The 15,870-nt window shown below is 39.0% G+C and overlaps 1 protein-coding gene across 1 annotated transcript in view; it reads left to right on the top strand.

The window, feature by feature from the left end:
• Arl13b (ADP ribosylation factor like GTPase 13B) overlaps positions 1-15,870 on the top strand; it is a 57,998-nt gene that overhangs the window by 36,790 nt on the left and 5,338 nt on the right. The window contains exons 5-9 of the mRNA XM_051150108.1: positions 220-422; positions 8,302-8,407; positions 11,555-11,768; positions 12,902-13,018; positions 14,269-14,337. Coding sequence (XP_051006065.1) covers positions 220-422; positions 8,302-8,407; positions 11,555-11,768; positions 12,902-13,018; positions 14,269-14,337 — 709 coding nt within the window. The remainder of the gene's footprint in view (positions 1-219; positions 423-8,301; positions 8,408-11,554; positions 11,769-12,901; positions 13,019-14,268; positions 14,338-15,870) is intronic.

The raw sequence follows: 15,870 nt of genomic DNA, 5'->3' as shown, positions 1-15,870 counted from the left end.
CAATAATTTTATATAATTGTTTATGGATATGTTTGTTTGGAGAACTTTTATTCTCCCCCCCCCCCCCCCGAGACAGGGTTTTGCTGTCCTTGACTCCCTTTGTTGATTAGGCTGGCCTCAAAATTACAGAGATCCACCTGCCTCTGCCTTCCCAGTACTGGGATTACAGGTGTGTGCCATGAACTTTTATTAATCATTGTGTCAACTGATTTGTTTTAGGAACCTTGTTCAGCAGTCTTGGGATATGGAAAGAAAATTGACAAGTCCATTAAGAAGGGGCTTTATTGGCTACTGCATATCATTGCAAAAGACTTTGATGCCTTAAGTGAACGCATCCAGAAAGATACAACTGAACAGCGAGCTCTTGAGGAACAAGAGAAACGAGAGAGAGCTGAGCGGGTACGGAAATTACGAGAAGAAAGGTAAGTAGATTAAATTTACCAACAGATCATTTGAAGATTAACAAGGGCAGCTTTAATCTGTTAGTTTTGTTTATTTATCAGTCTATTCGGTTTTATCTCTTTCTGTATGAACAAAGATTTTTAAGTAAGATTCCTATTTCTCTGAGTTTTTGTGTACAGAAGTGTAGATGGTACTTTGGTTTTGTGGTGCAAGGGATCCAATTCAGGGATTTGTGTGAGCTAGGCAAGCTTCCTACCAGGGAGCCCTATCTCCAGCCCAAGTGATGGACTTCTAAAACTTTTCTGGGGCTATTACAGTAGTGAGGTATACTTCTCAAGTAGTGACTGTTTCCCAAAGTTTTACATTTGTGTTGATTGGGAGTCATTTCAGAGTTGTTCTTCTCTACATCCAGGGAGACCCTGCTTCAGAAAAGGTGGACATGTCTGGAGATGTTTTATTTGTCATTGGATGGGGTGATATGATGGTAGACACCAGGGATGCTCTTTACCATCCTTCATTGCCCGGGGAGCCTCCTCAAAGAGTTCCCAGATTCAGTGTGTCAAATGTGATGGACTGAAAAGCCTGTCTACTCTCAACATAGAGCTAAGATGATAGAGGAGAGATGGACTCAAGTCTCATCTTGAACACTCTTTTAGTTTGGGATCATAGCAACTCCAAGGAAGGAAAACATTTCATTGAGGCTGCCTTGCTGTTTCAGGGGCTTTGTTCATTATCATCGTGGTAGGAATCATGTTGGCATGCAGGCGGACATGGTGCTGGAGGAGCTGAGAGTTCTACATCTTAATCCTCAGGCAGCAGAAAGAAACCCTGTGCCACACTGGGTGTAGCTTGAGTACACAGAACCTTAAAACCCCACCCTCACAGTGACACACTTCCTTCACCAAGGCCACACGTCCGAATAGTGCCACTCCCCATGGGTCAAGTGTTTATGAGGGCCATACCTACTCAAATCACCACAGACACTAATTTTATCAAAAAGTTGTACTGTCTTGAGGTGTTCCTTTTAAAGATTTATTTTATCATGTGAATAAGTGTGTGTATCTTTGAGTATGTGCACATGTGGGCCAGGTGCCTAGGGAAGACAGCAGCATGTGGTCTCCTGGAGCTGCAGTTACAGGCAGTTGTAAACTGTACAACATGGGTGCTTAGAACTGAACCTGGGTCTTCTGGAAGAGCTGTGCTCAGGCCCTTAGCCACCAGGCCATCTCTGCAGGCCCTAGCTTGAGTTTTAAAGATACTCCATTTGAAGAGAAGTATTTAAACTAAACTAAATTCACCAAGATGAAAAATGATTGCAACATTTTTATTTCAGAATCATTTATACATTAATTTAGCTCTATAAGAAAGTGCTGGGATTTGAATAGAGTTAAATTTAATACTCAGTCTTAACTTACTCTATTGCTTTTTGTTGCATGTTGGAATGAGAGAAAATTAGATTTATTTATTTATTTATTTTTTCTGAGACAAGGTTTCTCTGTGTAGCCTCGGCTGTCCTGGACTTGCTTTGTAGACTAGGCTGGCCTTGAACTCACAGTGATCCACCTGCTTCTGCCTCCCAAGTACTGGGATTAAAGACATGTGCCACCATGCCCAGCAGACTTTTTATATTAAAATAAGCTCTTACAAGATTTGTTGCTGCCTTAGTAATATTGGCCTTCTATGTGGTTTCACAAGTTGCCTCCAAGTTGTCCCCTATTCTTAGCATTTTGTGAGGCCTCCTTAGTACTGTGGAGGAAGCCTTCTGGTGGTACCTTTCAGATAGTTCAGAGGAAGGACTTAAAGGAAAGAAATATATGTGGAAATTACTCTCCAACCACCAAGTTCCAAGTGATGTTATCATGACCTTTTTGTAGGTCTCTCTTGAAACCAAAAAGTGCAATGAATGGTCTTTTTTTTTCTTCTTGTTTTCAAAATTAGTTCTTTGTGAATTTTGCCCAATTTATTTTGATCATAGTCACCTACTTCTCAAATGGCAGGGGTTAGGGGCCTACCTGTGGTTCAAGCTATGTGCAATATGACTAAACAGCCTATATAGTGTTTCAGGCAGCATTTAGGGTGAGTAGGAAGACTTCTGGGTGTCTGGGCTACATGCAGCATGACCAGCTCCTGATGAAAAGTTCCTGTGAGAATTCTTTGGTGTTTTTTGTTTTTAATCCTCATATACATTTCAAGATATAAAAGTGCTTATCTTCAATCATATGAAAAACACATTTTTTTTTTTCTCTCCAGTATAGAAATACAAACATGGGGGGAGGAAAGGCAGAGTTGGCTCACTGGTAGAGTGCGTGTGGAACCTGCATGGATTCTAGGTATAACCCTGGTACCCAAAGAGGCAGGAAGGTGGGGGGAGGCAGGTAGCCAAAAACTAAATAACAAACAAACAAAAAAATAAATCCAGTTGGATGCAAGAAGTTTTCTGAGTCATCTTAAATAAGTTCTTTCCCTTCCATGGTGATGCTCCAGATCATGTTACAGGAGCTGTTTCCTGGACCCACCTTCCATGGTGATGCTCCAGATCATGTTATGGGAGCTGTTTCCTGGACCCACTCTCCTCTCCATAATGCTCTGAGGTGTGCTAATTAGAGTGAGGAACAACACTGAGCTCTGACTCCATGATTACACTCCAATTGAAGTTTAGAGAGGAGCTATTTTATTTTCTTGGTTTTTTGAGACAGGGTTTCTCTGTGTAGCCTTGGCTGTCCTGGACTTGCTTTGTAGACCAGGCTGGCCTCGAACTCACAGCGATCCGCCTGCCTCTGCCTCACAAATTCTGGGATTAAAGGCGTGCGCCACCACGGCTTGGCTTAGAGAAGAGTTATTAAAAGCAACCTTTGTATTTTGTTAAATCCAAACTAACTGGTTCACATAGTCATTTCTGTTAAAGAACAGAATATACTATTTTACTAGGAAGATGATATGCTGTCATTTTAAACTTGAAGTTGGCACTAACGAATGAGTAACAATAATGGCTGTTCTATATGTTTTTTCATGTGTAGAGACTTCTCAGATGACTCCCTTCTGCGAGGGTTGAAATAGCCTTCTGAGATGACTGTTGTAATCCCATCTGCAGGAAAGCTGAGGCTCAGAATTCTAGGCTAAAGATCTTTAGAGGGAGTAAAGCAAAGCTCTCCTTACGTTGCCTTTCTAGGCTCTGAATGAAGAGGCAGACATTTCATCATGGAACATAGTTAACTGACACAGCGATGAACTATATTCTGCATACAGAAAGAACTATTTCTTTCTGTTATAATCATTAATGAGAACATATTAATGAGTTTTGAGGGGTTTCCATACGTGTCATATGTTTTGATCATATCTACCCTTCCTACTAACCTCTTTTGGCCCCATTTCCTCATCTCTTCCCTGTTCTTCAATAATCCCTCTTTGATGTTCAGATCAATAGCCCCCTCCCTTAATTTCTTCCCAGTGTATTAGAGAAAATATGCAATGTTTTCACTTTCTGTATTTGACTCATTTTGTTTAACATGATAACCTTTAGGGTTTTTTTTTAAATTTTCAAATGGCAAAACCTTTTTTTATGGATGAATAATCCTTTACTGTGTATGTGTATCCACACAAAATACAGCATAGATAAAAACTTATTATAAATAATATATCTGGTGATGAGCATCTAAGATGATCCTATAACTTGGTGAATGTGAACAGTGAACTTGTGTCTGCGTGTGTATCTTTTGTGTACTTCATTTTCTGTAGGTCTACACGTTGAGGTGGTATACATGGGTCATATGGTATTTCTATTTTTAGTTTTTAGTTTTATTTTGTTTTAAAAACCTCCATATTGGTTTTCACTGTGGCTATACAAATTTGTATTCCCACCAGCAAGGACTGGTCCTTTTTCTCCCACATTCTTGCTAGCCAGCGTCTTGTTTGTTTTATGATGGTAACCATTCCACCCGTAGTGAGATAGAACTGCAGTTACTTTTTATAGTGTTGGTTTATGTTTCTGTAATGACTAAAAATGTCAACACAGTATTTGTGTATTTGGACTTCTTTTGAGAATTTGCCTGTTTTCATTTGTGCATTTAGTAGATTGTTATTTTGTTATTACATTCTTGAGTTCTTTATTTTGGATACCAGCCTTCTGCCAGATGAATAGCTGGCAAGGGCAGTATTTTCTTCTGTGCTGCATGCTTCCTTTCACTTTGTTTATTTGTTTTTTCCCTATGCAGAACTTTTCAAATTTGATGTCATTCTTGTGTTCATTCTCCAAAGCACCAGGGTTCAGGTCTAGAAATTGCTTATCAAAGGTCCTGAAACATTCTCCTGGGATCAGCTAAAATGGTTTCAGTTTTTCCATTAAGGTTTCTATTTCTTTTGAATTGATTCTTTTTTTTTTTTTTTTAACAGATTGAGAGATAGGTATGGAATCACAATCAGATGGCTGTAGATGCCATCTGCTTTTTTTTTTTTTTTTTTTGAGTGATCTATACTATCTTAAGGCTAACATGTCTGTTTACTATGTTGTACTGTTTGTTTTTCCTATGTCATTTTAGTTCATTTTGAAATTGGGTGTTATAATACAGCTAGCATTATTGTTTTTGACCTTGTTTCCCCCCCCCCCCCTTGGCTATTCTGACTCTTTATGCTTCTGTATGGACTTGAGGCTTTTCATAGTTGTATTCGGTATATTGATGGGGAGAATTATCTTGAATCTATAGACTGTGCTCTGTGATTATGGACATTCTTACAGTATTCGACCAGTCTTTGAATATGGAAGCTCCTTCTACCTTGGAATATTTTTTGCAGCCTCCTTCTTCACTGTGATTTTTGTTGCAGCACTTTTCTTTCTGCTTGCTTTCAAAGTCCATTTTTCAGTCTCCATGTTTATATATATTCAGATTTTCTTGTTTTTTTTATTTCTAGTTTTCTATTGTCTTTTCATATGCGTACACATGGTAGAATATTATGCAGCCATAAATAAAAGAAATTATGTCACTTTTGTAAAACGAATAGTCATCACGCTAGAAAAAATAAGCTAAATACAGTCAATTAAGGACTATGTATTTCCTTTCTTATGTGAGACCTAAGTAAAAAAAAAAATCAATCAAATGCAAATCAAAGAGGGACTACTGGGATGGGTGATAGGGACAAAGGCAGTTGGTAGGAAGGGTGGTTATGACCAAAGCACAATACAGGTGTGTTTGGAAATGTCACAGCAAAACCCATTACTGCTTGTTATACCAGAAAGAAATGGTTCTTCAGTTCCTGTATAAGTAGAGTGTGGAAGTACATGTTCATTACTGCTGCAGTTACTACTTGTGTTCTATGGTGGACATTATTTTGGGTGGGAAAATGCACCATGGTGCTTACTGATGGAAAGAATCATTCTTGAATCTAGCAATCTCACTTTGCTGCCTCTGAATGTTGGGTGTAGAACCAGGCACTTCAGTTTGCAGTTTGAATTACTAGTTCCTATAGGAGTATTTGGCCTTGTTTTTCTTAATTACATTTTTATATTAGAATTGCTATATCTGTTTTTGTAAAAGTAACTTTTATTAGCCTGACATCATCTTGGAGGCTTACTGCCTCTATCTACTAACCTAAGCCTAATTCTGGAATCATCTACCCTCCTTACAATCTAATCTGGACCTAGAACGGTTTCAGCGTCTGAGACTTACTGGTGAATAAGCTCACCCTTTCTATTTCTTTCTGAGCTCTGGCTGGCTGGGTCTACTCTGCGGTTCTGACTCAAACTCTCTCAGCTGACTTATTCAATCTGGTTTTTCTCTCAGCCTCTAACTAACTCTAGCAATCTGTCCTAAACTTCTGGCTCCTTCTCATTCTCTGGCTTGTTCTGTCTTCACCTGTGTCTAGTTTGGTCTCTCTTCAACCTCTCTCTATACAGTGGCCTCCTCTCTCCCTTCCTTCTCTTTGGAGCTCCCTTGAGTAGCCTCCCTTTCCTCTCTCTTCTCCTGAGAGTTGGGCATATCTATTCCGTCAAGTCTTTCTCTGATTCATCCCTTTTTCTGCCTCTCAATTACACATCACTTTAAACATGGGCGTTTCCTTCTACAAACAGACTTTACTTTCATTGCTTGGGATTAAAGGCATGTATCACTACTCCTGAACCTAAGCTTTTCTTTACCCGAAACTTGCTCTATACCAGGCCGGCCTTGGCCTGAGATCTGCTTGCCTCTGTCTCCTGGAATTAAAGGCATATCTGCATTCTAACCAGAATCTATAGACCCGGGAGGTCTTTGGACGAGATGTCTTGCCAAAGCAGCCATGTTCTGAATTTTAAAATCTCTCTACATGTTTTCATAGAAATATATTAACCAGTTACAGGGAAGAGCTACCCTAATACTAAGAACACCAGGAGAGAAAAATGAAAGTAATATACAGTAAACTATAAGGTTAAAAATTAATAAAAGTAAAGGTAATAAAAGTAAAAAGGGATTAAAGAGTTAAAAAAAAAGGGGGGGAAATCATAGTAGAAGAGAAAAGAAAAATGACCCGATTAAAGAATAAAACAGTAAGTTAATTAGAAAAGCTGAGGGGGAAAAAACCAAACAAGCCCCTTAGTCCAAGTGCTCTCTTGGAGTCCCCCAGGCATGAAGCACCAGAGAGCTGGAGCTGAAAGCGGTTGCCATTCCTGCCTGCTTCCGCCCTGACAATTTAGGTCAGTATCCAGGCTGCTCCCTGGCTGCTTCCTGCCACACAGGTTCATTAGTGGTGACTCTGAGGGTTTTGTTATATGTATATTAGAGGTGTGGCACAGTCTGGCAGCTAAGATCCCAGCGTGCACCTGGAGCCTCAGCAGTGTGTGGCATGGCCAGGCAGTGCATGCTGCCTTCAGAGGCCCTCAGCCTGCCAGCCTGTGGGGCACGGCAAATACTGGAACTGTGCTTTCTGGAATGTCCTTGACTGTCAAGGAAACAATTAAAACAGTGAATCTGTGAGACAGAATTGGTGCCATGGTGGGTCTCTGTGCTTTCAGACCCAGACCCTGGTGCATCTAGTGTCACTCTTACAGAAAGGGACTATCTACCACTGAGACCCCCATCCCCTCCAGTCCCTATCCCACCTTCTGTGCTTAAACCGTACAGTTGATTTGTCATGAATATGCTGTGAACAACTATATTGTTTGGTGGTGTCCCACCTTATCACTGTTACAGAGGGTTCTTAGGACTCTGAGGTTCTGATCATTCACCTGGTTTTGGTGGTGGTTTGTTTGTTTGTTTGTTTGTTTTTTAACCAATAGAGCAATTTAGTTCCTAGGAATACGACCTTTCTCAAAATGGCTCCTAATTGAAGCCATTGGAGTGTTTGCTGAGGTGAGCAATAGGCATGGTTTCCCTAATAGCAGGGTTTTAGATATTTATTAGGTATAAGTATTACATTGAGGCCAAACTCTTGTCCTGGACAGTTGCAGAAGCTTGGGTTTCTCCTGTAGTTAGGGCTTCAGGTCGGCTGCTATTCCAGATGTTGCTGGTACCTTTATACTCCCCTTATGATTGCAGCTTGCAGCAGCGTGTTTTCCTCCCACAAGAGGCAAGCTGAAGTTGAAATCCAGAACTGCTTTGTGCTTGTCTTTGTCCTTTTCCCTTCATATTGTCTGGCTTTCTCTTCACTTCCCAGCATCCTTCCTGGCTTTCTGTCCGTGGAATATTCACTCTCATTTGTTGCACTGGCTCTTCCTACTCAGACACTGGGAGGCCGCTCCATTGTGACGGGGTTCTCCCTCTTAGGATTTCTTTTAAAATTCACATGGTTCGTCTTTATAGAAGCATAGCATCCTGTTATCAGTGTGTCTTCTTGAAGTGCTACTCTAATTAAGAATCATGAATAGATACTTAAATTAAAGAGGGTTCAGCAGTTTTTCTAAAGGAATTTTAATTTTTTTCCTCCTACAAACAGAGAACGAGAGCAAACTGAACTGTATGGGAGCAGTGTTCTGGCTGAGATGGACTCGGGGCCAGTTCTTGCTAATCCGTTCCAGCCCATAGCAGCTGTAATCATTGAGGTATGAACTGTGGCAAGTCGGCTTTCCATGTGTTAAATAAAGGAGTTAGAACAGGTGGTTAGGTGTTGGGACAACAGGCAGGGCACTAGAGAATTCTTCCAGAGAGAATTTCTAATGACGTCGAAGGTGTGCAACTGTATGGAGATTAGCCATTTCTTTCCCATTTATAGTTTATTTGGGGGGGCTGGGATGTAGCATAGTGATAGAACAAATGTTTGACTAACACAGCCACTTAAAAAATACGTTCCGTACAATCTAAAAAGAGCAATGTTACTTCAACGTACACAGGAATAAAAATAAGAGCTAAGTATGTCATAGTTACTGTTTTTGATAAAAACCTATTTTACCATTTTTTATAATACTAACATTTGATTTTTTGTACCAGTATTGATGTTATTTTCTCTTTTTGATAATAGAAAATATAATTTAATGTTTATATTTTAAATTTTATTATACTCATGTACATTACATATTGACATAAAAACTTTAAAATGCAAACCACTCAAGCTACAAGCCATGAAGTGAAAAATAGATTTTATTACATTTGAATTTAGAAGAACTGCCATACAGGGTTAAAATACACAATGGGAACTTAAAATAAATAAATAAGTAAATAAATACCCCTAATGCTAAAAGAGGCACACATGACACACAGTCCTGTGACTATTGGCTGGTACTAAAAATTACTATAAGAATAATAAAAAAGCCAGGGGCAGTGGCACAACCCTTTAATCCCAGCACTCGGGAGGCAGAGGCAGGTGGATCGCTGTGAATTTGAGGCCAGTCTGGTCTACAAAGGGAGTCCAGGACAGCCATGGCTACACAGAGAAGCGCTGATTTGAAAAAAACAAAACCAAAGAACAACAACCAATACAATAATAAGAACCTGAGTACTGGTTTTCCAAAGGCAGGACTTTACCTCAAGGGTGGGAGAGGGCAGGACCATAATGGTGTCTCATGGTCATTCTCTGATAATAACAAAATTACATTCATGTCAAACTCAAAGCAAATGAAAACAGCACCAAGTTCATATTCATCAGCTTAGCAGAGCTCAGATGTGCAGCACTGACTGAGGGTTAGAGATGGGCTGAGGGCGAAGCCCATTGGCCAGCAGTTGTTTAGTAGTGGAAGGCCCTGGGCACAATCCCCAGTATCCTTTCCCCTCCAAATCACTGAGAAACAAATGTCTCTGTCCCAACCCTGGAAAATATGAATTGATTCAGTTTTGCTGAATCAAAAGTTTGTGTTTATGCCATATTTTAAAATGTACTAACCCAATTAATCCATAGTCCCACTGTTAGGAATGTAATTTAAAACACTCAGACAGCTTGTTTCCTATAATAGTGAAAAATCACTTCACCTGTTTGAGTGTAATTGATAAAATAGGTTATGGTACTGCCAAGTCCTACATGGCTCCAGGGATTGTCATAGCCGGGCCAATGAAGGAATGAAGAAAAGACAGACATACCCAGACAAGCTGGGATTGGGAGGTCTTGCTCTGGTGGAGAAGCTACAGCACATTGGAAGCTCAGCGTGTTTGTTACATACAACTGAGCAGGGTTATCCCCTGTAGGGTGCAAGGAGACAGCATTATTACATACCTCTGAACAAGGAGGCGGGTTTAGCTAAGCTGAGTAAGAACAGTCTCTGTAGAGAAGCAATCTTGAAGTCAGAAACAATAGGCCGGGGACCTACCACAGACATTTACTGCACACCTTGTCAACATTCTCATTTGGACTCTGAGAAAGGCTTTGCCATCATTCTGAACCTCACCGTGAGGGTGGGGTGGGGTGGGGTGGGGTGGGGTGGGGTGGGGTGTCTCTTTACCATTGCCATAGCCTGAGCTTTCGCAGTCCTGACATGGCTATACCTATGTCAACAATAGACATTCACTCTTTCCCTATCATGATACAACCATTTAAAAATATTAGCGAGCACTGGCTGCTCTTCTAGAGGTCCTGAGTTCAATTCCTAGCAACAACGTGGTGGCTCCCAACCATCTATAATGAGACATGGTGCCTGCTTTTGATGTGCACCTGTACATGCAGACACAATATTGTATACGTAATAAATAAATGAATCTTAAAAACACAACAACAAATTCATTTTAAAAATTAACGTAACTGAAGGATTAGGGAGAGAGTTCAGTGGATAAGTTACCTTATCCACAGGCATGAGGACCTGAGCTCAGATCCACAGAACCATGAAAAATTTGGGCAAACATGAGTGCTAGAAGATAGGGAGACAGGGATCTCTGTAGCTCATTAGCCAGCCTCTCCAGCCAAGCTTAGCTACAGCTTACTTAGAGGTCATATCTCAAGACACCTGCTGCCAGCCTCTGGATGCCACATAAACTTGTACCCATACACACACGTGCACACATCCATACTATATATACTTATGACAAACATATAACATTTAGAATAATATATATGTTAAATATTATTTATTTGTTATTAATATTATAACAAATATACAGACATGTTAATTCAGTTGATTAAAAATAATAGGATCTAACAATGCTTACTGCATTTGAGGTAACTATTTTCAGCATTTCATGCATTCATTAACATGGAAAAACATATTTTAAAATAAAACCCTCAGTTCAGTTTTCTTTCATCAGCATGTGTAAGTACATGTGTACAGAGAGCGTCACATTCATGTATGTTACTGTGGTATGTGTCTACATGTGTGTGGGAGAGGCTGAGAAAACATAAGGATTAGGGAGAGGCTGGTGAGATGGCTCAGAGGTTAAGAGCATAGGCTGTTTTTCCAAAGGTCCTGAGTTCAGTTCGCAGCAACCACATAGTGGCTCATAAGCATCTATAATGAGATCTAGTGCCCTCTTCTGCCCTGCAGGCATACATGTGGGCAGAATACTGTATAAATAATAAATAAATCTTTAAAAAAAACATAATGATTATATGTGGAAAGATGGTCATTTCTAGATTATGAAACTACTGGCAATTTTTTCTTTACACTTCTGAAGCGAATATTTTGCAGTTAGTATGTTTTAATGGTATATTCAAAATTCAGTGTGCATCTTACAGTAACATTGAATCACCAAAGTTCTTACTTCATTGCTTCCTTGGAATGTTCTTAAATGACACTGTTGTGTAAAGATAAATTGTATTTCATGTTTGTCAGAATGAAAAAAAGCAAGAACAAGAGAAAAAGAAGCAGACTGTGGAGAAAGACAGTGATGCTTGCCTCCCAGAACATAAAGCAGAACAGGAGCAAGTAGAGTCACAGAACCAGCCTGGTGGCTGCCACAGAAGCAGTGGCGGTGGAGTGGGAGAGAGCTACAAGGAGGCCGTGTCACAGCAACTGGACAATGACGATGAGCGGTCCACAGAGTCAGGTGCTAAATCTCCTCATTTCATCCTTTCCATATGGAAAGGGACTGTATACCTGAGTTTATTTTTACTACCCTCATAAAATTGTTCTATATTGTAATACTGCTTATTTCTGTTTTGATTCAGTATGAAGTGAGGTGGCTTACATCACGTTCACTCATTTTAAAAATAATTATTTTCTTGATATATTTGTGTCTTCTGTAGCTTTGTAGGTTTTACCAAAATTGGCTATTTTATGTTACAGATAGTTTTCATTTTAGAAAATGTTGTATATGTTATGTGTTGCATGTAAATTTAAATAGATGTAATAAATTTTAGGAATTAGGAATTTTTAGTCAAAAATATTTTTATAACTTTGTTCTAAATTTGTTTAATATCCTGTAAAATTGAGCCGGGAATGGTGGTGTATGCCTTTAATCTCAGCACTTGTGAGGTAAAGGCAGGCGGATCGCTGTGAGTTTGAGGCCAGCCTGGTCTACAAAGTGAGTCCAGGACAGCCAAGGCTACACAGAGAGACCTTAAAATGTTGATATGCTTCTGTGAGAGTCTGTACAGTTTCAGTTTTGTTTTTATGGATAATAGATTCTTCTAGATCTACCAGTGTGATGTTGGTTGCATATATTGGCTACATCTTGTCTAGGAATTTTTTTTAATGAGTAATGTGTTTAGATTTGATTGAGCTCTTCATATTTCAAATGCTGATTTTTTTTCAAGTATTTGTCCTTAGAATCAATCACTCTACATATCTCTCTCGAGAAAAGTCGCCACCTCTCCCCTTTTTTGCAGGCCTTTCTGAGCGTTATGGACGTTCCTGCACTTAGACAATTATAGTTGTTTAAAATAACTTTGAGTTTGGGAGAAATGCTAGTTAATTTTCAATATGAAGACCTCTCCTGAAATTGAAATAGGCTCTTGGCTGTTTGTGTTTTATTCATTGATCATACTCTCCTCCTGTCCTCCAGCTAAAGTATATTCTTAGTAAATATAAGTTTGCATTTTGTTGTTGATACTAGTGCCCAAAGGTAAGCAGAAGGTGTTGTTATGGAAATAATGCTAATCCTCTCATTTTATTCTTGGTTTTTACATTGTAGAAGTTCACTTTTTCATGATATAAAGTTCCATATCTGTATTCTTATAGATAACAGTAAAAAGAAAACTAAGAAACTAAGAATGAAAAGGAGTCATCGGGTAGAACCTGTCAATACGGATGAATCTGCTCCTAAGAGCCCCACCCCAGCCCCACCTCCCCCTCCTGGTGAGTAAATTGATAGACACTGCATGAGAAATACGGCCTGCAGCACTGTAGGAAAAAAGGAAGAAGAAATTAGATAGTTTTCAGTTAGTGTTTTCATTATTCTGTTAGTTTGGGAGAAAGAATCCTTTACTGTCTGTTATGCAAAATCTGTTAACATTTCAGTGTTGTGGCACAGTGGTGCACACCTTTAATCTTAGCACTCAGGGAGAGAGGCAAGGCAGATCTCTGTGAGTGAGTCCAGGACGGCCAAGGGTACACAGAGAAAGCCTGTCTCATAAAACAAAACAAAACAAAAACCCAAAAACCAAAACCAAACCAAACAAACAAAAAGTGAAATGGTAAAATGTATTTTTTTTAGAAGATTTATTTATTTTATTTATTGCATATGAGTGCTTTATCTGCAGAAGAGAGTATCAGATTACATTATAGATGGTTGTGAGCCACCATGTGGTTGCTGGGAATTGAACTCAGGACCTCTGGAAGAGCAGGCAGCGCTCTTAACCACTGAGCCATCTCTCCAGCCCAGTAAAATGTATTAAGGTAACTTTACACAATAATTCCTAGAATGTTACCAATTCTACTTGAAATACCTATATACACGTTGCTGTAGAGAACTGAAGTTTAACGGATTGGTAACAAGACTGAAATTTTAAAATGCTGGATCATTTCATCTTAAAAGTTACATAAATACGTGATTTTCTCAATATAAATGCAGCATGCATACCAGCTTCTAAGATGTTACTGGGCCATTACACATAAAGCTGTGGGCTACAACTACACAAAAACTATAAGCAGCCTTCAGCACTGTCCCACGTCTCATAGTTGTTGATAAGTATGTGTCAGCTATCCATGCATCCATAATTCCCTGTACCCTTGCTGCCAAAGTTTTAAGTGATAATACTTTTGATTATTAACATTTACAAGATTGATATCTAGTATTCTTTTTAACAAAACAATTCTTTTAGCCTCTGCTAGGTATTAGAAAGGTAGCCAGTAGCGTATTTGTGATGGTGGCAAGAGGTGTGAATCTGTAATTAATGCGAAGAGCTGAAGCAGATGTTAGCATCCTACGGTACCATGGTGAATAGAAGACAATTGAAAATGTGTACATGGCTGTTCAGATTGTGTCACTGTATATTCAGATTGGCATGGAACGTTGAATATATTTTCTGTCAAAGGAGGGATCCTCTGAAAAGACCTTAACAAGTATTCATTTAACAGAACTTCTAAATGTTTTTCTTTCCCTTTAGTTGGCTGGGGAACCCCCAAAGTCACTAGACTTCCAAAGCTTGAGCCTCTTGGTGAAACACGTCATAATGGTAATGCAAAAGGATCAGTTTTCCAGTGTCATCTGTGCATTTTACATCACTTTTATTTACCTTATACCTTCAGATTGTCATTGTTTTAATTTTGGTAGCTTTCAGATCCACTACCATCCTTTTCATTATACTTTTACCTTTTATTTTACCTTGTTTTTTAATTTTTAAATGCACCTTACAATTATATAACTTGATTTTTTAAAAGATCTCAATTCAAATATATGATGACTCATTCTTGTGTTTACTCATGGGAATCTTCTATAGAAGCAATTATGAGACGGGAAGTTTCCCGGCAACTGCATTCTGAGCTACTGCAGTTTTCTTCACTGTGCTGGGAAACGTCGTGCTGTGCCTATGGTCAGTACACTGTGATAGTGAACATAGTCACTCTCTCTGCTCGTAATGCAGCATCCAGTTACTAAACACTAAAATGAAGTCTAGGTCAACACAGTGTATAAATGAGAGGTCAAATTAGTAAGCCAAATAAAATTAGGCTAAACAAAAATTCTGTCGAAGGCTTTATTGAATCAAGAAACCACTTTTCCTTGATGAAAGCATCATAGCTATAATCCAGCCAGCATTGTATTAGAAATCCAAGAAATAAAGCCTAGGAAAAGATAGTTAGGACTCCCAGGCAAGTCACATTTCTGACCAGAAATCTAGGTTTTTACATTGTACCTAGATAGACTGCAAAAGAATAAGTCTAATTGTCCCTTCATAAACTTGTTCACTAAGAGAACCCACTACACTTACTGTGGTAACTTAATAGAACTTTGTTTCCTAAAAAGATTACTTAGTACAAAAAGATATTTAGTCATTAGAAAAAGTATTGTCAAAATCTCTACCCTATGTCAAACCAAAACACATTACTCAAGTATTCAAGCCTGTTTCTTGCTATCCTTTCAGAATACTGTACAGGTCACTAATAGTTTCAGCATAATTATTAGTGAAAATTAGAAAACTTACATTTGTAGATAAGTGAGTTTATTCTTAGCCTGTATGAGAGTGCCTGATACAGTAGTTCCAACAGATTACCTATTTCTATTTTAGGTAATCTATTTCTATTTTATTTACTGATTTTTATACTGTAATATTTTAATCGATAAGATTTTATCTTGAATTTATTCATATTAAAATACATTATCAATTTACATATTCAGTATTAGAACATAGTATTAGAGTTTGCCCATTTATATGTACACATATAGAAAAGTAATTTCTTACAAGACCAATATTTTCTCTTAATTCATTTATTAAGCACCTGTCTTAGTGATGATTCACAGTGCTATGATAGACTGCCAGACAGAGCCATCCCCCTCCCACAGGTAAAATAAATCTTGGTTTGTGGTTTCTGAAGGGTTTTTTTCCACCATAGCAGGCAAGCCATAGCAGAATGACTCAGTCCCTGGAGCGAAGAGCTTCTGTGGCAACTTGGTGACATGGCAGCAGACAGAAAGCAGAGAGGGCTTGATCCAGAAGCAGACCAGGGCTGCCCTCCAGAAGCTGCCTTTCGTGACCTACTCCATCTCCTGG

The sequence above is a fragment of the Acomys russatus genome, chromosome 8 (genome assembly GCF_903995435.1).
Source record: "Acomys russatus chromosome 8, mAcoRus1.1, whole genome shotgun sequence".
Taxonomy (NCBI): Eukaryota; Metazoa; Chordata; class Mammalia; order Rodentia; family Muridae; genus Acomys; species Acomys russatus.
Note: the sequence above shows the minus strand (reverse complement) of the source record. Positions and strands in the feature narration are given on the sequence as shown.